Genomic DNA, 25,103 nt, shown 5'->3' on the forward strand with positions numbered 1-25,103 from the left:
AATGAGAATACCATGAATAACCTATGCCAGTAACATATAAGATGGATAACTTACATAAAAAGTTCAGGGGTAGTCTGGGTTGGTTAAGTATCCAACTCTTGGTTTCGGCTCAGGTCATGATCTCAGGGTCCTGAGACTGAGCCCCAAGATGCTTGGAATTCTCTCCCTTTCCCTTTCCCTCCCCTCCCCCCACTCATTCTCTCTCTCTCTCAAATAAATAAAATTGGGGCTCAGGTCATGATCCCAGGGTCCTGGAAGCAAGCCCCACATCGGGCTCCCTGCTCCACGGGAAGTCTGCTTCTCCCTCTCCCTCTGCTGCTCCCCCTGCTTGGCTTTATGCTGACTTAGTATGTCCTTAATTATGTAAGAAAACAAAGTCTCCTCATGAAAAAGCTGTGATTATTCAAATTTGGTTACCTTCTATGTTTATTTTAAAGTGTTTTATTGTCAGGGACGCGTGAGTGGCTCAGTAAGTTAAGCGTCTGCCTTCAGCTCAGGTCATGATCCCAGGGTTCTGGGATAGAGTCCTACATCGGACTCCTTGCTCAGGCGGGAGCCTACTTCTCCCTCTGCCTGCCGCTCCCCCTGCTTGTGTTCTCTCTCTCTGAGAAATAAAATCTTCAAAACAAAACAAAATAAAAATAAAGCGTTTAAGTAAATGGGTAGGTATTCTTTCTCAAGCACTAACACTATCTTAATTATTTTCAGACAACTCTTTGAAGTTTTGTCTTCCCCAAATCAGATCCTAAATATAGAAAACAACAAAACTTTCAGTATATATTTACTAACTAAAACTATCTTTGAGGTATCCCAGAGCATCCCAGGAAAAATCACAAAGAAGTTTTCTTTCAAATTTTTAGAGAGGTACTAGAAATAGATTTGATATTTTACTTTTGATGAGTTTCATGGGAAAACTTCTCAAATCAGAAAAGACACTCATCCCTCCCTAGTTTAAATTTGTACAGGTAAAATTAATATAAATATTCTAGAAATTGTATAATTTATGGGAAACTCCCAGAGATCTGTCAATGCCCTCATAATGTATAATGTTTCTGTTTATGAGTCCAGATGGTGTTTTGCCAGATTTTAGGAAGTAAGAGTTTAGTGTTTTCAGGCTTAATTTCAGTTATGATTTAAAATGCTAACTAGGGGGGGCGCCTGGGTGGCTCAGTCGTTAAGCGTCTGCCTTCGGCTCAGGTCATGATCCCAGGGTCCTGGGATCGAGCCCCGCATCGGGCTCCCTGCTTCGCGGGAGGCCTGCCTCTCCCTCTTCCACACCCCTGCTTGTTCCCTCTCTTGCTGTGTTTCTCTCTGTCAAATAAATAAAATCTTTAAAAAAAATAAAAAAATAAAAAATAAAATAAAATGCTAACTACGTTACAACCTTACTTTTAAAATTGGAATCTAGCATTTTATTATTTAAAATGCTTTCTTGAGGGGCGCCTGGGTGGCTCAGTCATTAAGCATATGCCTTCGGCTTGGGTCATGATACCAGGGTCCTGGGGTCGAGCCCCATATCGGGCTCCTTGCTGGGTGGGAAGCCTGCTTCTCCCTCTCCCACTCCCCTTGCTTGTGTTCCCTCTCTCACTGTGTCTCTCTCTGTCAAAAAAAAAAAAAAAACTTAATAAATAAATAAATAAATAAAATGCTTTCTTGGGGGGCACCTGGCTGGCTCAGTTGGAAGAGCATGCTACTCTTGATCTCAGGCTCATGAGTTCGAGCCCCACAGAAGGGATTACTTAAATAAATAAACTTTTAAAAATAAATAAACTGCTTACTTGGTAACCTTGCTTTTAAAATTGGAATCTTCTAGGTCAATGTAGTTTTATTAAAAAATACAGATGTCTAGGACTTATTCCTGACTCACTAAATCTTTTTACTTGAGATCCTTAGTATAGTCTTGGTATATACATTATGCCATAAGATTATTATATGCTATATATCAGGATTTTTTCCTCTGCAATAATTATGTTCATTCATGTTTTATAAATCAGCTATAATATTCACTGTCTTCTTTGAAAAGAACTACTCTTAGAGACATTTTGCTAAAACATTTTTGAATTGGCTTTAATATTCTTGTTTTGCATGCCACAGAAACAACTTAATTCCCTGGTTAGTTGCATTATTCTTGTTATGAACTCTCATTAGACCTTTCACATTTAAAGATCACCAGTAATAAACTGACCACAGCTATTTTAAGTCTTTGTCATCTACAGAGAGATTCTGTTTTACACAGATGCTAGTCTGAATGATCTGCAATCAGCTAGAAGCCAAAGTCTGTGTTTTCAACAAAGGACTGTCTCAGAGCCCCCTGGAAAAGGACTGTAGCAGGTATCTCAAACTACTGACACTTCAAAGAATGGACTCTTGGGGACAGACTTCTGAAGCCATCACTTGGACAACTGGACAACTTCCAGACCATTCCAGTGGACTGAGTCAGAATTTCCAAAACTCTTTTTAGTTGAGAAGCAGACCATTAAACTAGATCCAGTGAAACGAGAATTAATTACATAGGCCTAAATGAACTAATGAGAGATGATTATAGTTATTTGGTATATATATATATATTTTAAACATTTTATTTATTTATTTGAGAGAGAGAGAATGAGAGACAGAGAGCACGAGAGGGAAGAGGATCAGAGGGAGAAGCAGACCCCCTGCCGAGCAGGGAGCCCAATGCGGGACTCGATCCCGGGACTCCAGGATCATGACCTGAGCCGAAGGCAGTCGCCCAACTAACTGAGCCACCCAGGCGCCCCGTTGTTTGGTATATTTTCTTAATATCTGTTTTCTAGATATATAAGGAAGCCTGCTCTCTTCCTTCTTAAGCTATCTAAACCCTAAAAAATTTAATACCCTTTGCTTTTGTAAAATGCAACATTCCTGAATTATACCTGAAGAAGAAGAAGAATTTGCCTGAAATGTCATATTTGAGAATGATACTTACTTAAACCACTTTTAAGGAAACACAGTTGACTTTATGGAGCCAGTACTAACAAAACCCTCACAGGAAAATTGCCCCGGTCCCTAGCTTTCCAGGATTCAGCCTTCTAGATGGTAAGGAAGGTCACTTCCTGGAAGGCCCAGGACCTTAGGACATTTGGGGGATCTTGAGAAAAGAATTCACCCAAATTTATCAGTACTGCAGATGAAATCTGATAGAGCATTTCTTAAGCTTGGTTTTCTAGCCTCAAAATACAAATAATAGGGGCGCTTGGGTAGCTCAGTCGTTAAGCATCTGCCTTCATCTCAGGTCATGATCCCAGGGTCTTGGGATTGAGCCCCGCATCGGGCTCTCTGCTCAGCAGGAAGCCTGCTTCTCCCTCTCCCACTCCCCCTGCTTGTGTTCCTTCTCTCGCTTTGTCACTCTGTCAAATAAATTTAAAAAATCTTTAAAAAAAAATACAAATGATAGAGGCTTTTAAAAGTTCAGTCTGAGATTCTTTATAAAATTTCCAGCAAAGCAAATTAAAAAGGTCTATATGGAAAATTAACATTATTGCCACCCCATGTAAATAACCAAGCCAAACTTAATAAGACCAACCTTGTTTTATAATTAAGAATAATACTTGAGATTGCTTTGGATCAAAAGGGTAAGACTGTAAGGAAACTTGGTATAATCAAAGAAAACATAATAATCTTCTGATGGAAAACTATGTATTGTTTAGAGAACACATTATTTGTTCCAGCCTTTTACTGCCTTTGAGCTATTTTACAACCCTGCAAACTATAATAATTGATACTGATACAAATAGTTCTTGTCTATAGATATTATAAATTCTGTAGAGTTGAGGTTCAATTGACTTCCCTTCTCCCCACAGAAAAATCCAGTTTTGTAACCATTTACAAATATATTTCAACATTTCCTTATACATATAAAGCTATGCTTCTTTCATTTCTCTGAATCGGCCTCAACATCTGCCTGGTACCCTTATTGAGTTAAATAATATATATAACACGTCTATTTTTTTTTTTTTTAATTTATTTGACAGGGAGAGATAAACAGCGAGAGAGAGAACACAAGCAGGGGGAGGGGGAGAGGGAGAAGCAGGCTTCCCACTGAGCAGGGAGCCTGATGCGGGGCTCGATCCCAGGACCCTGGGATTATGACCTGAGCCGAAGGCAGACGCTTAATGACTGAGCCACCCAGGCGCCACCAACACGTCTATTTTTTTAATCAATAGCTTCACACATCTTTTTGTAATTTGTTATTATAAAGCTATATTTATCAGGATAGGAAAATAGAACATATTTTATTTTACAGTTTGTTAGCATTATGTAAAACTCCAACTTTATATCTCCATTTGTATTTTTGTTCCAGGCTAAACAAACATTAGGAACAGGGCTAAGTGATTGCCTGCTATGTGTTAAACTCTATACTAGGCCCCAGGGCCAGAGTATTGTACCACACAACATGGTCCTGATCTCATGGAGTTTACCATCTGCTATGGACCAAACAGTGTCCCACCCACCCCCAAAGTCATATGTTGAAGCCCTATTTGGAGACAGGTCTTTAGGAAGTAATTAAGGATAAATGAGGTCATAAATGTGGGGCCCTAATCTCAAAGGATTGGTGGCCTTTAAGAGGAAAAAAATCTTTCTTGTACACATGCCCCCTACCCCTCCTCTCCCAACTCCCTCACAAAAGGCCATGTGATCACACAGCAAGAAGGTGGTATCTACAAGCTAGAAAGAGAACCCTCTCCAGAAATCGATACTGCTGGCATCTAGATCTTGGACATCTGGCCTCCAGAACTGTGAAAATACACTTCTGTTATGTAAGTCACCGAGCCTGTGGTATTTTGTTATGGCAGCCCAAGCAGACTAACAGATCAAACAATGGGAGAAGACAGATAAATAATTCTTTATTTACAACTGCTATAAAAAGCTATGAAGGAAAAGTACAGGGTTTAATGAAAGTACATTCTGGGAAATCCAATTTAAAGTCTAGGGACAGCACGGTATGGATGAGGTCAGAAAAGCCTCTCATAAGGAAGTGAGATATAAGCTGACACCTGACAGAAAATAAGAACTAGCAAGGTAAATATGAGGGAAAAAACATTCCAGGTACAAGGAACATACTGTGCAAGATATGGAAGCAAAGACAGCACCCAGATTGTGTAGATAGTTTTAAGGGCTATGTTAAGACTTTCAGGTATGATCTTAAGAGTACTAAAAAATTCACTAAACAAGTTCACATAAACATCTAATAACCAAATCTGCACTTTAAAAAGCTTTTTCTGGCTACTATGTGATAGATGGGTAATAGACTGGGGCTAAGCAATGCTCGACAAAGAAAGACCAGTTAGGAAGTTATAGCAGCAACAGAGGCAAGAGATTACAATGGCTTGGACTATATGGACATACCAGGGATAGTAGAAAGAAGTAGAGGAAATATTTGAGAGATATTTGAGAGGCATAATAGGAAGGAGTTGTAGGTGTAAGGAAGAAGAAGGTAATAACAACAAAGTTTTCTATCAGGAAGTGATACCATTTAGTAAGCTAGGGAATATGAGAGGAGTAGGTTTTTTTTTTTTTTTTTTAAGATTTTATTTATTTATTTGAGAGGGAGAATGAAAGAGAGAGAGCATGAGAGGGGGGAGGGTCAGAGGGAGAAGCAGACTCCCCGCCGAGCAGGGAGCCCAATGCGGGACTCGATCCTGGGACTCCAGGATCATGACCTGAGCCGAAGGCAGTTGCTTAACCAACTGAGCCACCCAGGCGCCAGAGAGGAGTAGGTTTTTGAGAAAGACAATGACTTCAGTTTTATAAATGCTAAAGTTTAGATGTTTCTGAGATACCCAAGTAGATTATAGTGAACTGGTAGTTGTGAGGTCTAGAGATATAAATGTGAGGAGAATTAGCATAACAACAGCAATTCTAAAAATAATAATGAGCTCTCAAAGATTTTCAATTTGCAAGTCCTGTGTCCACAAACTCATGGCTCACTGACAAAATACAACCATTTTTTAACAACAAAATGGCTCCGGCTAGGAAATTAGTGATGACTATTATTCTATCCCTGCCAACTTCAGCCAACCCCTGCCTTCCCACTGGAGATAGAGAACCTATGTGAAATCATTTCCTATGTAAGTCCAATTAAAAAAAAGAAGACACACTATTAAGTATAGCACAGAGCTATTAATCTGGCCTTCAGAGTCTTTAAAACTACCAAAACTTCCTGATTTTCAAAGTCCACAGAGAAACTAAAGCCCCGTATCAGGCACCACTGACAGCACACAAAGGGTTTACTATGTGTAGCAGGTGGTATCTCTTTTTAGCACATTCTCCAGAAGCATTTATCCAGGCAAATACCATTAAGTTGCATCAGAGTGGGAAAGTACATGACACTGTTTCATATGTCAGTTTCACAGGGGCAAAAGTTAAACACATCATATCCTTGAGCCCCAGGAACTCCTCCCTGCCCACTGTCTATCACTGCATTTACTTATACCTGGCATTTACTTCCATCCAATATCTGATGTCTAAGTCCACTGCCTGAATAAGTAAGTCAACAACGCAAAAGGATAACTATTCCCAAGGACTCTAAGAATAAAGGTCACCAATAGCAACACACACACACACACACACACACACACACACCATGACAGGTGCTTCAGCCACCTCTTCACTCCTATAGTCTGTTCTTCACCTCCACTGGACTGCTCACAGCCTCAAAGAAATAAAGCAATGACATTTCAAGAAATACGAAGATTACCTTAAGTTGTAATGAATAGTACAAGAGCTTAACTTTCTGGGTAACTAGAGACATAAACACTATTTACACTGAACTCCTAAGTGTAGGGTCTAGGTATTGGTCCTGAAATCCACAAACAAAAAAGCAATCCTATTTGAAAGGAATTGCCAAAGGAGGCCTGCCTCATAAAGCTGGGCAAGGGAAGCTATTCAGAGCTAGTCCAGTTGAGAAAAAAGCAAAATACAATATTCCCATAGCTTGGAAAACAAATACAAATAGTCAGAACTTCATTCTCTCTCAATTGTTTTTCCACAGATATGTACACTTTTAACAAGGTTATCAACTCCTCTAGGTCTGATATTCTAGACTACATTTTTTAATGCATTGAAAAATATACACATGGGCTTGAGTGTGAAATAGCTTTCTAAAAATGAAAATTTTATTTCAGAAAGCTACATCTAATATAAATGGTATGAGCCAAGCCAAAAGAACTTACATAACCAACTTGCCCCAACAAAGCCCTCATCATTGCAGGCCTGGATTTTCTCATTCCCCATACTGGAACTTAGTTGCTCTCTTTCCTTATGTGATCAAAGCCAATCATGAATATCCTGTGGCTTTTCTAAGGTGCACTATTGTTCATTTAACTTGGTTTAGCATCTTACTAAGGTTAACAAAACAAAACAAACCTACCGGCCTGAAATGATGTTACTTAGGCCAAGTCACCAAACCAAGGCATAATACCTAACCTAATTGCACTTACAACCTCTCCCAGAACGTAGTCTTAACAGGTGAAGAATTTTCTGGTCAGCACCAATAAGGGTAATCTGTCACATGGGCCCTCCCCATCCACCTACTAAAACCCTTTCATCCCCAGATATGACCTTACCTGAAATAACCCTTTTTTCTGTTTATGACCTCCTTGTCCTGCCTTTAAAAACCTTTCCCTTTTTGTAGCCCTTTGGAACTCTCCTCTACTTGTTACGTGGGATGCTGCCTGACTCATGAATCATTTAATAAAGCCCATTACATCTTCAAATTTATTAGGTAGAATTTTGTTTTTTTAACACTAATTTGTGTTTCTGAAGAATTTACGGCTTCTAACAGGTAATTATGGCCTGCTAATAATAAAAGCAATAATAAACTACTGGGTTTTTTTGAAGTTTATTAATAACAGGCACTGCACTAACTTCTATAACAAATAGCTGAGGGCTTAACTGCAGGCACTATGCCATTCACTTTACATGCATAATCTTCTTCAAATAAACTGAGGTAACCAAGGCTACTGGGGACAAATTGTCAATGCTCCTGTCTAAGCCCAGTATTTCAATAAGTACCTAGATATGTGTCCTCCATTTTTTTAAAATATTTTATTTATATATTTGAGAGAGAGCACACACGAGCAGTGGGGAGAGGTAGAAGCAGGCTCCCCGCTGAGCACGGAGCCCGATGTGGGGACTCGAACCCAGGACCCTGAGATCATAACCTGAGCTGAAGGCAGACGCTTAACCGACTGAGCCACCCAGGCGCCCCGTGTCCTCTATTTTTGCCTACTCGAGGACATTCCAGCAACTGTTCATCCCCTCTCACATTAACTTTTCCTTCTCTACTGGATAATTTCATTGAAATAAAAACATAATGTAATATCTCCCATCTACATTTTAAAAAGAAGGGGAGAAAACTCCATGACCTTTTCCAGCTATCACCTAATTTCTATGATCCTCTTCTCAGCAAATCTCTGAAATAATATTACTCACTAATCCTCCCCAAAACATCAGAAAAGGAACAAGAATAATTAAGTGAAATTCTATATGCTCTTCACTTAGATTTGCTTTTTTCTCTCCCTTCTCCTCCTCTTCTCTCTCTGCACGCAGGCAGGCGGGCAGACTCGCACACATGCAATTACTTTTTGTTAATTAGCTGAACCATTGGCAAGTCATCTGTAAACACTGTAATACCTCCTCCCTCAAATACTTCCACAATTAATCCTTGCCTAACAAGAGAGAGCCACCACACAACTGTCCCACTAGAAAGTTTAACACTGACACAATAATATTATCGAATAAAAGTCCACATTCAAGTATCAATTGTCCCAATAATGTCTTTCAACTATTTTTTTGTAAATCCAGGATCCACCCAAGAATTAAGCATTACATTTATTCACCAAGTCTCTTTTGTATCTAGTAATCTAGAACATATCCTTGGTCTTTTTTTTTTTTAATCTTTTACAATTTCAACATTTTTGAAGCGTCCAGGCCAATAGTTTCTACATATTGCCCCCTCAGTTTGCACTTCTCTGATTGTTTCTTCCTATAGTACACTAAGGTTAAACATTTTTAACCCAAATATTACACAGATAATACTGTTTCCCATTCTCTCTTGAACCCATTCAATTCAAGTTCTATACCCACTTCCCATCGATACTGTTCACCTAGGTCACCATTAGGAAATTCCCTATTACTAAATCCAAAGGTCAATTCTTAAGTGTTCATCTTACATAACCTGTCAGCAGCAGCTTTTTGCATACTTTCTTCTTGTTGCTTTGGAAACACCACTCTCTTCTGGTTTTCCTCCAACCTCACTGACTGCTCCTTTCCAGTTTTCTTTACCAGTGGATTCTTCTTATCTCCTAACCAGTAAACACTCAAGTGTTCCCTTGTGTTCCCTCTCTCGCTGTTTCTCTCTTTGTCAAATAAATAAATAAAATCTTTAAAAAAAAAAAAAAAAGAACAGAAAAATGATCAAATGCTTGAACGTTACAACAATGTCAGTTGGTTACTCTAAACTTCTGTACTTAACTCATGGCAAACTGGTAACAGTTCGATAGCCACCACCAGTCAGCTGACCACACTTGAGTAGCATTTTAGTAGTTTATTTCTCCAGTCTCATAACTTTGAATTTCATTTATCTGTTGTCAATCTCCAAATATGTATCTCCAGATCAGATTTCACCCTTGATCCCCAATTCATATATACAATTATCTTTTCAACACTCCTTCTCAGATGTCAAACAAGCACCAAGGTCCTGATTCCTCCAACAACTCCCACTCCTGCCCCTCCCAAGAACAAAAAATAACAGAAAACAACCCTGTGCCAATCACATACTCCCCATCTTGCTTGATAAATGGCAATCATATTCACCTAGCTATTCAGTCCTAAAACCTTGCAGTCACCACCAATTCTTCAATTTCTTTCATATACCAAAATTAACTATCAAGAAATATTGTCAGCTCTCCTTTCAAAATATAACCAGAACCCAACCATTTCTTACCACCTCAGCTGTTACCACCTTGTCTAAGCTATCACCACCTTGACTGATTTTTGTAATGGTTTCCTCACATACTTCCCTGCTTTCACTTCTGCTCTCCCTACACTCCGAGCAGGAAGTGACTTTGTTAAAACCTAAGACAACTCTATTCAACAGAGAAAGAAAAGTTGTTTCAACAAATGGAGCTGGGACAACAGCTATCCACATTCAGAAGAATGAAATCGAATCCTCACCTTAAACCACATATAAAAATTAACTAATAATGAATCAAAGACCAAAAGTAAGAGCTAAAACCATAAAATTCTTAAAAAGAAATAGAGGTAAATCATCACAACAGTGTTCTATGTTTTCTCAGATTCTGTATTTGCCTATTGGCTTTTTTTCCCCCCCCAAGTAATCTCTACACCCAGTGTGGGGCTTGAACTCACAACGCCCAGATCAAGCATGCTCGACTGAGCCAGCCAGGCACCCCCTATTTGGCACTTATTAATCATAGGGCCAAACTAAAAGCCAAACTTATTTGTACTCCCCTGCAATCCAGTTTTTGTGAATGTGCAAAACTCCTATTAACAAACCTTCTAACCAAACGAGTCCATACTCCCAACCTTTATCAAACTCTCACACATCAAGCCAATATTTCCCCTGCCCTGTATCACTCAGGGTCAAGTACCAGCAACTAAAAATCACCTCTACAGCCCAGAACCCGCCAATGTTATTCAAAGTAGCCAGTCCTAAGCTGGTTACCTTGCCCTGCCTTGCCTTTCCTATACAAACCCCAATAAAGACTCTGGCTTAGGCTTTCCTCTTGCTCCTTTCTGCCTCCTGACTAAACCTGGTGCTTTCCTCATGTGGCCTGCATGGCATGGCATGCCCCTTTCTGTTGGGGAAATTTTAAGTAATAAATTTTTCTTTCAATAGCATTAGTCTCTCTGTGTCATTACTTAGTTACCTTTACATATTAAGGCCTAGGAACAAATAAGACCTTGAATTAGGCAATGGTTTCTTAGATGTGATATCAAAAGCACAACCAAAAAAAGCAGATAAACTGGACTTCATCAAAATTAGAAACTTCTATGCATCAGAGATCACTATCAAGAAAGTCAACCACCCACCCACAGAATGGAAGAAAATATTTGCAAATCATGTATCTGATAAGGGTCTAGTATACAGAATATATAAACTACTCTTATAATTCAACAATAAAAAGATAAATACCTCAAATAAAAAATGGGCAAAGGACTTGAATAAACATTTCTCCAAAGAAGATATGCAAATAGCCAACAAGTACATGAAAAGATACTCTACAGGGGCACCTGGGTAGCTCAGTTGGTTAAGCTTCCAAGTCCTGATTTCGGCTCAGGTCATGATCTCAGGGTCATGAGATCAAAGTCCTGCATTGGGCTCCGCACTCAGCAGGGAGTCCCCTTGAAATTCTCTCTCTCTCCCTCTGCCCCTCCCCCTACTCGTGTACACACTCTCTCCCTCAAATAAATAATCTTAAAAAAAAAAAGAGAGAGAGAGAGAGGCACCTGGGTGACTCCGTCGGTTAAGCATCTGCCTTCAGCTCAGGTCATGATCCCAGGGTCCTGGGATGGAGCCCTGCATCGGGCTCCCTGCTCAGAGGGGAGCCTGCTTCTCCCTCTCCTCCCTGCTTGTGCTCTCTCTCGTTACCTGTTGCTATCTCTGTCTCTCCCTCAAAAAAATAAATAAAATCTTTAAAAAAAAAAAAGAAAGAAAGAAAAACTATTACATCATTAGTTATTAGAGAAAAGCAAATCAAAACCACGATGAAAAATAAATTCAGCAAAGTTGCAGGATATAACACCAACACACAAAAATCAGTTGCATTTCTATATACTAACAATGAACAATCCAAAAAAGAATTTAAGAAACAAGTCCATTTATAATAATATAACAAAGAATAAAAATTTAGGGAGCGCCTGGGTGGCTCAGTTGGTTAAGCGACTGCCTTCGGCTCAGGTCATGATCCTGGAGTCCCGGGATCGAGTCCCGCATCGGGCTCCCTGCTCGGCAGGGAGTCTGCTTCTCCCTCTGACCCTCCTCCCTCTCATGCTCTGTCTCTCATTCTCTCTGTCTCAAATAAATAAATAAAATCTTAAAAAAAAAAAAAAGAATAAAAATTTAGGAATAAGTTCAACTAAGGAGGTGAAAGACCTATACACTGAAATCTATGAAACATTTCTGAAAGAAATTAAAGACTTAAATAAATGGGAAAATATCTTATGTTCAAACATTGGAACTTAATATTAGTCAATCTGATAATATTACCTAAATTGATCTACAGATTCAATACAACCCCTATCAAAATCCCGATGACATTTCTACAGAAATATAGAATCACAAGAAATCCTAAATAACCAAAATAATCTTGAAGAACAGAGGTTGATACCAACCTTCCTAATTCAAAACTTACTACAAAGATACAGTAATCAAAACAGTGTGGTACTAGTATAAGGACAGACATTTAGATCAATGGAATAGAGAGTCCCAAAATAAATGTTAATATATATGGTCAAATATTTTTGACAAGGGTGCCAAGACCATCCAATGGGGTAAAAACAGTCTTTTTAACAAATAATTCTAGGGAAACTAGATACTCCTATGCAAAAGAATGAAGTTAGATAATTACCTTACATCATAAACAACAATTAACTCAAAATGGATCAAAGAGCTAAAACAATAAAATTCTTGAGGCGCCTGGATGGCTCAGTCGTTAAGCGTCTGCCTTTGGCTCAGGTCATGATCCCAGGGCCCTGCGATTGAGCCCCGCATAGGGCTCCCTGCTCAGCGGGAAGCCTGCTTTTCCCTCTCCCACTCCCCCTGCTTGTGTGTTCCCTCTCTCGCTGTGTCTCTCTGTCAAATAAATAAAATCTTAAAAAAAAAAAAAACAACTATAAAATTCTTAGAAAAAAATATCTGGACGATGCCTTTCTGACACTGGATCTGGCAATGATTTCTTGGATATGACACCAAAAGCAAAGGCAACAAAGAAAAAAATAAATCAACTGGACTTCATGAAAACATCTTTTCTGTATCAAAGACATTATCAAGGGAGTGAAAATGCAAATGCAATCCAAAGAATGGAAGAAAATATATGCAAATCATTTATCTGATAAGAGTGTAATATCCAAAAAAGCTTTTAAAAAGGAAGGGAGGAAACGCCTGATTGGCTCAGTCTGTTGAGCATCTGTCTTCAGCTCAGGTCATAATCCCAGGGTCCGGGAATCAAGTCCCACATCGGGCTCCTTGCTCAGGAGGGAGCCTGCTTCTCCCTCTGCTTGTGCTCTCTCTTTCTCTGACAAATAAATAAATAAATCTTTTTTATAAGCAATTATATGCCAGCAAATTGGATAATCTAGAAGAAATGGATGCATTCCTAGAAATGTATCAACTACCAAAACTGAACCAGGAAGAAATAGAAAACCTGAACAGACCTATAACCACTAAGGAAATTGAAGCAGTAATCAAAAATCTCCCAACAAACAAAAGCCCAGGGCCAGATGGCTTCCTAAGGGAATTCTACCAAACATTTAAAGAAGAATTAATACCTATTCTTCTGAAACTGTTCCAAAAAATAGAAATGGAAGGAAAACTTCCAAACCCGTTTTATGAGGCCACCATTACCTTGATCCCCAAACCAGACAAAGACCCCATCAAAAAGGAGAATTATAGGGTGCCTGGGTGGCTCAGTTGGTTAAGCAACTGCCTTCGGCTCAGGTCATGATCCTGGAGTCCCTGGATCGAGTCCCACATCGGGCTCCCTGCTCAGCGGGGAGTCTGCTTCTCCCTCTGACCCTCCTCCCTCTCATGCTCTCTGTCTCTCATTCTCTGTCTCGCAAATAAATAAAAAATCTAAAAAAAAAAAAAAAAAGGAGAATTATAGACCAATATCCTTGATGAACATGGATGCAAAAATTCTCACCAAAATACTAGCCAATAGGATCCAACAGTACATTAAAAGGATTATTCACCACCAAGTGGGATTTATCCCTGGGCTGCAAGCTTGGTTCAACATCCTCAAATCAATCAATGTGATACAATACATTAATAAAAGAAAGAACAAGAACCATATGATCCTCTCAATTGATGCAGAAAAAGCATTTGACAAAGTACAGCATCCTTTCTTGATCAAAACTCTTCAGAGTATAGGGATAGAGGGTACATACCTCAATATCATAAAAGCCATCTATGAAAAACCCACAGCACATATCATTCTCAATGGGGAAAAACTGAGAGCTTTCCCCCTAAGGTCAGGAACATGGCAGGGATGTCCACTATCACCACTGCTATTCAACATAGTATTAGAAGTCCTAGCCACAGCAATCAGACAAGAAGAAGAAATAAAAGGCATCCAAATTGGCAAAGAAGAAGTCAAACTCTCACTCTTTGCAGATGATATGATACTTTATGTGGAAAACCCAAAAGACTCCACCCCAAAACTGCTAGAACTCATACAGGAATTCAGTAAAGTGGCAGAATATAAAATCAATGCACAGAAATCAGTGGCATTCCTATACACCAACAACAAGACAGAAGAAAGAGAAATTAAGGAGTCGATCCCATTTACAATTGCACCCAAAACCGTAAGATACCTAGGAATAAATCTAACCAAAGAGGCAAAGAATCTGTACTCAGAAAACTATAAAATACTCATGAAAGAAATTGAGGAAGACACAAAGAAATGGAAAAATGTTCCATGCTCATGGACTGGAAGAACAAATATTGTGAAGACATCAATGCTACCTAGAGCAATCTCTACATTCAATGCGATCCCTATCAAAATACCATCCACTTTTTTCAAAGAAATGGTATAAATAATCCTAAAATTTGTACGGAACCAGAAAAGACCCCGAATAGCCAGAGGAATGTTGAAAAAGAAAACCAAAGCTGGCGGCATCACAATTCCGGGCTTCAAGCTCTATTACAAAGTCATCATCAAGACAGTATGGTACTGGCACAAAAACAGACACATAGATCAATGCAACAGAAGAGAGAGCCCAGAAACGGACCCTCAACTCTAAGGTCAACTAATCTTCGACAAAGCAGGAAAGAACATCCAATGGAAAAAAAACCAGTCTCTTCAACAAATGGTGTTGGGAAAATTGGACAGCCACACGCAGAATGAAACTGGACCATTTCCTTACACCACACATAAAAATAGACTCAAAATGGTTGAAAGACCTCAATGTGAGATAGGAGTTATCAAAATCCTAAAGGAGAACACAGGCAGCAGCCTCTTCAACCTCAGCCACAACAACTTCTTCCTAGAAACATCGCCAAAGGCAAGGGAAGCAAGGACAAAAATGAACTCTTGAGACTTCATCAAGATAAAAAGCTACTGCACAGCAAAAGAAACAATCAACAAAACCAAAAGACAATCGACAGAATGGGAGAAGATATTTGCAAATGACATATCAGATAAAGGGCTAGTATCCAAAATCTATAAAGAACTTCTTAAACTCAACACCCAAAGAACAAATGATCCAATCAAGAAATGGGCAGAAGACATGAACAGACATTTTTGCAAAGAAGACATCCTTATGGCCAACAGACACATGAAAAAGTGCTCAACATCGCTCAGCATCAGGGAAATCCAAATCAAAACCTCAATGAGATACCACCTCACACCACTCAGAATGGCTAAAATTAACAAGTCAGGAAATGACAGATGTTGGCAGGGATGCGGAGAAAGGGGAACACTCCTATACTGTTGGTGGGAATGCAAGCTGGTGCAGCCACTCTGGAAAACAGTATGGAGGTTCCTCAAAAAGTTGAAAATAGAGCTACCGTACAATCCAGCAGCTGCACTACTGGGTATTTACCCCAAAGATACAAATGTAGGGATCCGAAGGTACATGCACCCTGATGTTTATAGCAGCAATGTCCACAATAGCCAAACTGTGGAAAAAGCCAAGATGTCCATCGACAGATGAATGGATAAAGAAGATGTGGTATATATATACAATGGAATATTATGCAGCCATCAAAAGGAATGAAAGCTTGCTATTTGCAATGACGTGGATAGAACTGGAGGGGGTTATGCTGAGCGAAATAAGTCAATCAGAGAAAGACATGTATCATATGACCTCACCGATATGAGGAATTCTTAATCTCAGGAAACAAACTGAGGGTTGCTGGAATAGTGTGGGGTGAGAGGGATGGGGTGGTTGGGTGATAGACATTGGGGAGGGTATGTGCTACGGTGAGGACTGTGTAAGACTGTTGAATCACAGATCTGTACCTCTGAAACAAATAATACATTATATGTTTTAAAAAAAAGAAGAAGAAGAAGAAGATAGCAGGAGGGGAAAGAATGAAGGGGGGAAATCGGAGGGGGGAGACGAACCATGAGAGACTATGGATTCTGAAAAACAAACTGAGGGTTCTAGAGGGGAGGGGGGTGGGAGAATGGGTTAGCTTGGTGATGGGTATTAAAGAGGGCACGTTCTGCATGGAGCACTGGGTGTTATAACCAACAATGAATTATGGATCACTACATCAAAAACTAATGATGTAATGTATGGTGATTAACATAACATAATAATAAAAATAAAATAAAATAAAAAATAAATGTAAAAAAAAATAAATCTTTTTTAAAAAAAGTTTAATATCCAGAATATATAAAAAAACTCCTACAACTAAACACTAAAAATAAACAACCCAATTCAAAAATGGGCAAAGAAATTGATTTCACCAAAGAACGCTTACAAATGACCAGTAAGCACATGAAAAGATGCTCAACATCACTAGTAATTAGGAAAATGCAAATTAAAGCCATAATGAAATACCACTTCACACTTACGAAGACGACTATTATTTTAAAAATGGAAAATAACAGGTGTTGGCTAGGATGTGGAGAAATTGGAACCCTCATGTATTGCTGGTTGGAATGTAAAATGGTGCAGTTGCCGTAGAAAGCAGTATGGTGGTTCCTCAGAAAGTTACACACAGAATTACCATATGATCCAGAAACTCCCCTTCCTGGTATCTACCTGAATTAAGTGAAAGCAGGGACTCAAACAGATACTTGTACACCCATGTGCACAGCAGCATTATTCACAATAGCCAAAAAGTGGAAGCAATCCAAATGTTCATCAACAGATAATGGATAAACAAAATGTGATACATACATACAATGCAATATTATTTAACCTTGAAAAGGAACGAAGTATGACAAACTAAAACATGGATGAATCTCTAAAAAAATGTTAGGCAAAAGAAGCCAGACACAAGAGGCCACATATTATGTAATTCCACTTAAATGTAATGTTCAGAATAGGCAAATCTACTAAGAAACAAAGTAGATTTGTTGGTTACCAGGGACTCGAGGGAATGCAGAATGGAGAATGAATGCTAGCAAGTAGGGGTTTTCTTTTCAGGTGATGAAGATATTCTGAATTAAGATAGTGGTAATTCCTATAAAACCCTGTGAACTGTACACTCTTAAATGGTAATTATATGATATGTGGATTATATCTCAATAAAACTGCCCTTTTCCAAAAAACAAAAACAAAGCAAAACAAAACAAAAACTAGGACAGATCACATCTTTCTCTGCTTAAAACCACCCACTGACTTTCTGTCCCAATCAGTGTAAAATACAAAAATCTTTTCTGTAGCCTACAACTACAAAATCCAGCCTCTGCCTCATATTCTTTGATGCCCCCCTCCCGCCCCCACACCAACCCCAACACCACTTTCCACTCACCAACAGCCACCCTGGCCTCCTTGCTGTCCTCCAACATGCCAAGCATTTTCCTACCTCAGAACCTTGGCACATGTTATATCCTCTACATGGAATGCTCTTGCCCAATATATATCAACATCGCTCATTCCAGACTCTCTCTGTTCTCTGCTCAAATGTCACCTTAATGAAAATATTCCTAGACAACACAATTTAAAATTTCAACCTCTGCTCCACAAAACATATACCATCTATCTCTTATCTGGCTTTTTCTTCATAGCGCTCAATACCCTACAACACACTTGATATATGTTTCTGTGTGTCTGTCTCTCTTGAATAGAAGCTCCATAAGAGTAGAAACTTTGCTTAAACACTACTTCATCTCCAGTATCTAGAATAGTGCCTGCACATAATAAGAACTTAATATATGATGAATGAATTTAAACAAATGAACAAATGAATAGAAGCAAAAAGACAAAGAGAAATACAGTAACTCATTTTACAAAGAAAACACCTAGTAAAGGGTATTGGCAAGACTCAGGCCCAGGTCTGCCTGACTGTCAAATCCAAGCTCTTCATTTCTATGGTATACTTTACTTCCGATTTTGGAGACATTGGAGGTATTACTTGTTAAGTGGAAGAGTGTGTACTTTGTAAAATGCTAATATAGCACATCTAAAAATCCATTTTTTTAGTTTCTATTTATTTTAATGCAACTATCATATTACATGGAAAAGCATAACAATTGATAGCCTCCAAAATTACTGAACTTCATTTATTTTATATTGCTCAGCTACTTTCAAAATTATGCTTATTAAATGAACCTCTCTCTCAAAAGACACCAAACTAGCTGCAACCCCCAAATTTCTCTGCACCCATAAAATATACTAGAGAGAATATGCCAAAGAAAAGGAGGCTTTACACCTGGAATGGGCATATAGTAGCATCTGCTCTTCAAGAGCCATTCTGGGACAGAGACAAACAGGGACAGAAGTACAACACCCCCTTCTCCTTCCAACCAAGACTCAGAAGACAATTAGAGTAACCTTTTTTTTTTTTTTTAAAGTAATCTCCATGCCCAAGGTGGGGCTTGAACTCATGACCCCAAGATCAAGAGTTTCATGCTCTACTGACTGAGCCAGCCAGGCATCCCAAGATAATTATAATAACCTTTAAAACTTCCAAACTATGGGGCACCTGGGTGGCTCAGTCAGTTAGACGGTTAAGGGTCTGACTCTTGGTTTCAGTTCAGGTCATGATCTCAGGGCTATGGGATCAGCCTGCATCTGGCTTCTCGGGCTTCAGCTCTGTACCCTTAGCGCAGAATCTGCTGGAGATTCTTTCCCCCCTCACTCTCTCTCCCCCTCTGCTCCTCCCCCAGCTCGTGCACGTGCTCACGCTCTCTCTCTCAAATAAATTAAATCTTAAAAAACAAAAAAACTTCCAGACTAGTCTACAAGGACCAGAAACAATGGAGCAAATGGCTAAGTCACTTGTTTTATTAACATCAGTTTCTCCACACTTACTACAAACTTTTAAGTAAACTTACTCAAACATCTTATGTTGTGTTGTTTATACCTTCCTGGCTTCTTTACTGCAAATGCTAAGCCATACTTTGCTTCCTATTGCATACTTCCTATAAAGACTTGCCCAGCTCTATGCAAAAGAGGTACCATGAAGCTTCAATCATTTGGGGAGATAACTAAGCACAGACATGAGGTAGGCCCACCCCCTTGTTTTGTAAGTGAGACAATTCAGTCCCAGAAATTATAGTTCCTGTCGACATATAACTTATTAGTGGCAAAGCCTAGATTAGTATCCAGGATTCCCAGCTTCCTTCCAGAATAAAACTTTTCTACTCCTCCAATATTAAAGATTAAAAAAAAAACACTGTTTGCACTGAGGTACTTCCGGCTTACTTAATGATAAATCCTCAAAATAGAAGGTTATGTCTAATTGAATCTTATAGCCTCAAAACCCAGATCGGTGCCCAACACACAATAGACAGTAGTGTGCATTTACCGAATGATCAATTGTTTAAATGTGAGTTACTTTATTAAAAGGTATTTATTTCTGATTCTAATTAAATATTTTAAGGAAGTTACAGTAAGCCTAACTTTAGATATCACTAAAATGACCAAGATATTCCTAAGGGTAAAACTAAAATGACCCCCCAATTCCTCTAATTTCAAATAATAATCACTTTCCCAGGATATCCTTCCTTCTCCTCAGCAAACTCCATTCATTGGAGGCACACACTCCTAGAAGAAGCTACCTGCCTCAGGCCTTAATTCATTTCACCTAATCTTAAGCAAAGAGCAAATCTCAGAGAACTTCCAATAAGAGGAAGCAAAAGAAAAAATGCCAGAAATAATAGAATAGTGACCAAGTACAGGGGTGCCTGGCCAGCTTGGTCAGTAGAGCATGTGACTCTTGATCTCAGGGTTGTGAGTTTGAGGCCCACGTTGGGTGTAGAGATTACTTAAAATCTTTAAATATATATATTTGTTGAACAAGATGCTGAAAAGTCACTCCTTTTCAGTTTTGTATACATACTTAGTAGAGATCACTCCATTAAGAGTTCTGGTAGCACCTTTGCCCAGTTTTTAGAAGACTTCCGCACTTATTCCTACCCTGTATCCAAATTTGGTGCTGCCCTTGCCCTCAAACTGTCAGAAAACTTGGCCTCGGGCGCCTGGGTGGCTCATATGGTTAAGTGTCTGCCTTCAGCTCAGGTCATGATCCCAGGATCCTGGTATCGAGTCCCGCACTGGGCTCCCTGCTCAGCAGGGAGCCTGCTTCTCCCTCTGACTCTCTCTCTCTCTGTCTCTTATGAATAAATAAATAAAATCTTTAAAAAAGAAAAGAAAAGAAAAGAAAACTTGGCCTCTCCCTAGTATCATGTTATGGGACAGATAAAGATGCTAATGAGTTTCAATTTGAACATTCCCAAAAAGCTTAATTGTTTAAAAAATAAAAAATAAATTTAAAAAAAGAACACTTGGTAAATCCCAAAACACAAGTATAAAACTGTGATGGGTACTTAAGTAGCAGCTTTTCTTCAAATGCTAGGTAAAAACCGAGACAGAAAAGGGGACTGGGGGGTGAGAAGGGGTGGGGGAAGGGGGAGGATCTGACCTAGCAAGAAAAACTGGCCGAACTAGCAAGAGAAATTGGCCGAACTAGCAAGAGAAATTGGCCGGCCTACCGGGTTCCCTGGCCCAGATAAGAGTTGGGGGGGCGCCTGGGTGGCTCAGTTGGTTAAGTGACTGCCTTCGGCTCAGGTCATGATCCCAGGGTCCTGGGATCGAGTCCCGCATCGGGCTCCCTGCTCTGCGGGGAGTCTGCTTCTCCCTCTCCCACTCCCCCTGCTTGTGTTCCCTCTCTCGCTGTGTCTCTCTCTCTGTCAAATAAATAAAATCTTTAAAAAAAAAAAAAAAAGAGTTGGGGGGCAGGGCGGGAGGAATATATGGGACTCCTCCAAATAATACTGACAACAGTCCCCAGGAGGGATTCCTAAGCTAGTATTCATAATCATAATCATAATAGTCATCAACTTACAAGCTGCCTCTTCTTGGAAGGCTCAACTCCTTCTGAAAAAAAAAAGCACAAACACAGTTACACAGAAATAAGGACACATCTGGTCCTACAGGTCTGCATTAAATGTCCTACAGCATTATCTTAACAATGGCAAAAACTAAATATTTCCAAACAATAACCTCTTCCCTTATCTTTTAAATTCAGTGAAATAAAGAGCAGTCAGGTTAACTACCACCTCTTTATTCTTCCTTCCCAAAAAGAATGTCTCACAGACTACTTGCAGCATTTTCCCCACTAGATGGAACCATCTCACCAGTGGAGATTATCCCAGATACCCATTGGGCTAGCCATTAACTTGATGAACTGTAAAGGATTCACCATCATTAAGAGTCAGGGATATGAAAGGAACAACATGGAATTTTTTTTTAATTAGGAAACATTTTAGACAAAGAAGTATAGAAAATAATATAACAAAGGGATGACTATAGACACCACTGGTGTGAGAACAGTTGGGCCTCTGTGACTTGCTTTCAAAATTTATCAAGTCCCACCTCCCACAACTCCCTACTTACTTAATAAACTTTGTTTATCTTTGCCATATGTCTTTATATTTCCTTACATATATATTCATAAATAATTATTAGTATCATTTCATGTTTTTAAATTATTTATTTAAAATATTTATATGTATTTTAAATTATTTAAAATATGTATTCATCTGCTGACTTCAACATTATAACTGGGAGATTCACCCACGTCGATATTTTTCACTTTTGTTCATTAGTCCACTTTATAAATTTATTTTGTCACTTATTTATAATATTTATTTATCCATTCTCCAGGAAACATAAAGTTAATTTTCTTTGCACGTTTTTCTTCTCCATCAAAACAATGCTCCTATAAATAGCTTGTACTTGATTCTTCATGCACATTATAAAAAGTTTCTTGGAAGTATACATTTAGATTTAACCTCCCCCTCCAATGCTTCCCAGATCTGTCTCCCAAGCTCTTGACACTTATAACCAATTTGTCTACTCAACATCTCAAATCCCACATGTCCCAAACTGAGCTCGTTCTTTCCACCAAAATTGATTCCAACCACAGGCTTTTCCCATCTCAGATGATGGTTATTTCTATTCTTCTGGTTGTTTAGACCAAAACATCTGGATTCCTCTGTTATTCACATCCATCATATCCCATCCATCAGGAATTCTTTTTTATTTTATATTTTTATTTTTTACCATTAAAATTTCATAATTATCAAGAGTTTTGTCACAATCCATCATTTTTTCCCTTTTCTCTCTACTGAAGTATTTTATTTTTTTTTATTTTTGTTTAAATTCTAGTTAGTTAACATACAGTGCAATATTGGTTTCAGGAGTAGAATTCAGTGATTCATCACTTACATATAACATCCAATGCTCATCATAAGAAGTGTCCACCACCCTTCTAGTCCATCTCCCACCCACATCCCTCCATCAACTCTCAGTTGGTTCTCTATCAAGAGTCTCTTATCATTTGTTTCCCTTTCTCTTTTTTCTCCCTCCCATATGTTCATCTGCTTTGTTTCTTAAATTCCACATATGAGTAAAATCATACCATCCATCAAGAATTCTTAATGGCTCTAGCTTTAAAATATATCCAGAATACAACCATTTTTCAGACATATCTCCACAATGTATATATACATACAATCTCTTAAACAAAAACTTTGGATTTAGTCATGTTTAGATATTGGAATTGGGGGGGTGGGTATTAAAGTAACAGCACATACATGTTATATTATGTAACAATAGATCATATAACTACTTCAAAAAAGACTACGGCACCAATAAAACACAAAATCCATTAAAATTTCTGAAACAAAATATACAATAGTCACAATAAAGTCTAAAGAATCTCAATTCAATTTTGTCACCTGAACAGTTAAAGTTAGGGAAAAGCCTCTTGGTTTCTGCTATTGCATTCTAAGCCACCATGGTCTCTCCCTGGCTTCTCAACCATCTCTTAACTGGTACCCCATTCCTGCTTCTACCTTTATCCCTCTATAGTCTATTCTCAACATAACAGTGTTCCTTTTTTTTTTTTTTAAGATTTTATTTATTTATTTGAGAGAATATGAGATAGAGAGAGAGCATGAGAGGGGGGAGGGTCAGAGGGAGAAGCAGACTCCCTGCTGAGCAGGGAGCCCGATGCGGGACTCGATCCCAGGACCCTGGGATCATGACCTGAGCCGAAGGCAGTCGCTTAACCAACTGAGCTACCCAGGCGCCCCAACAGTGTTCCTTTTAAAGGTCAGTTAGATCTTAACACTCCTGCTCAAAACCCTCGAATGGATCCCTGATTCACTCACAAGTGAAAGTCAAAATCCACATAAAGACCTAGAAGGGTGATCCACCGCCTCTTCCCAGTATCTCTCTGACCTCCTCTCTCCCTTGCACACTTTGATCCAGCCATACTGGACTCTATTATTCATCAAACACATCCAGCATTCTACTACCTTCACTAATCTGTGCATTCTACCTATAATGCTGCTCCTCCCCCAAATATTTCCTTAACCCCTAACAGCCTTAAAAAATCTTGGCTCAATTTTTACTTGAGCATGAAGTCTACTACCCTGATAGCCCTACATAAATTGCAACTTACTTTACACCCCATCACCCTCTTATCCTGCTATAACTTTTTTTAATGTATCACCAATATACTTTCAATATATTTATCACTAACATGCTATGTAATCTACTTATTTATTATGTTTATTGCCCATTTTCTATCCTCACTCACTAGAATCTAAGCTCCATGAGGGCAAGGATCTCAGTATGTTTTATTTACTAATGCATCTGAATGACTTAGAACAGTGATTGGCATATAGTAGATGCTCAAAAAATAACTGTTGAACACACACTCTCCAATACTTGGTATTTTCAGACTAATTTTATTTATTTTTTTTTAAAGAAAGCTTTCCCTTCTATTTTTTTAAAAATATTTTATTTATTTGACAGCGAGAGAGAACAAGCAGGGGGAGCGGCAGGCAAAGGGAGAGGGAGAAGCAGACTCCCCTCTGAGCAGGCAGGCCCATGTGAGACTTGATCCCAGGACCCTGGGATCATGACCTGAGCCGAAGGCAGACACTTAACTGACTAAGCCACCCAGGTGCCCCAACTTTTTAATTTTTTAAGACTATATTTATTTATTTGAGAGAGAGAGTGCACGTGCATGAGCAGGGGGGAGGGGCAGAGGAGGAAGGAGAGGGAGAGAGAATCTCAAGCACACTCCGCACTGAGCGCAGAGCCAAACACAGAGCCAATCCCACGACCCTGAGATCATGACCTGAACTGAAACCAAGAGTCGGACGCCTAACTAACTGAGCCACCCAGGCACCCCAGACTTTTTAATTTTTACCAATCGATCAGCTCTGATCATAGTATGGTTTTCAATTTTTCAATTTTTTTTAAGATTTTATTTTTAAGTAATCTCTATATCCCAATGTGGGGGCTCGAACCCACAACCCTGAGATCAAGAGTCACATGCTCTACCAACTGAACCAGCCAAGCAACCCTGATCATAGTATGGTTTTAATTGGTATTTCCTATAATTATTAGTGAAGTTAAGCAAGGTTTTGTATGTTTGTTGACCACTAGGGTTTCCTCAATGGTGAACTGCCTATTTATACCCTGGTCCATTTTTCTATTAGATTTCCTGCCTTTTTTTTTTCTTATTGAATTATAAGATATATTCTGGATAATAATTATTTATAAGTTAAAGTCATTAAAAATGTTCTCTCAGTCTTATCTTTTTACTTTTATTTTTTTTACTTTTATTTTTAACGGAGTCATCAAAAGGTTTAATTTTTATGTAGTCAAACTTATCTTTCCTTGTATTATTTTTTATATGT

The 25,103-nt window shown here is 38.8% G+C and overlaps 1 protein-coding gene across 8 annotated transcripts in view; it reads right to left on the reverse strand.

Annotated features, from left to right (window-relative positions):
• The window catches only part of MAST2 (microtubule associated serine/threonine kinase 2), a 219,652-nt gene that overhangs the window by 112,438 nt on the left and 82,111 nt on the right, over positions 1-25,103 (reverse strand). For 7 of the 8 annotated variants that reach the window (XM_035018682.1, XM_035018679.1, XM_035018678.1 and 4 more), the window contains exon 4: positions 21,230-21,261. In XM_035018682.1, the coding sequence (XP_034874573.1) occupies positions 21,230-21,261 (32 nt within the window). The remainder of the gene's footprint in view (positions 1-21,229; positions 21,262-25,103) is intronic. The other variant, XM_035018675.1, reaches the window with a different exon arrangement.

Source organism: Mirounga leonina, unplaced genomic scaffold, assembly GCF_011800145.1.
Source record: "Mirounga leonina isolate KUSES-001 unplaced genomic scaffold, KU_Mleo_1.0 Mir_173, whole genome shotgun sequence".
NCBI lineage: Eukaryota > Metazoa > Chordata > Mammalia > Carnivora > Phocidae > Mirounga > Mirounga leonina.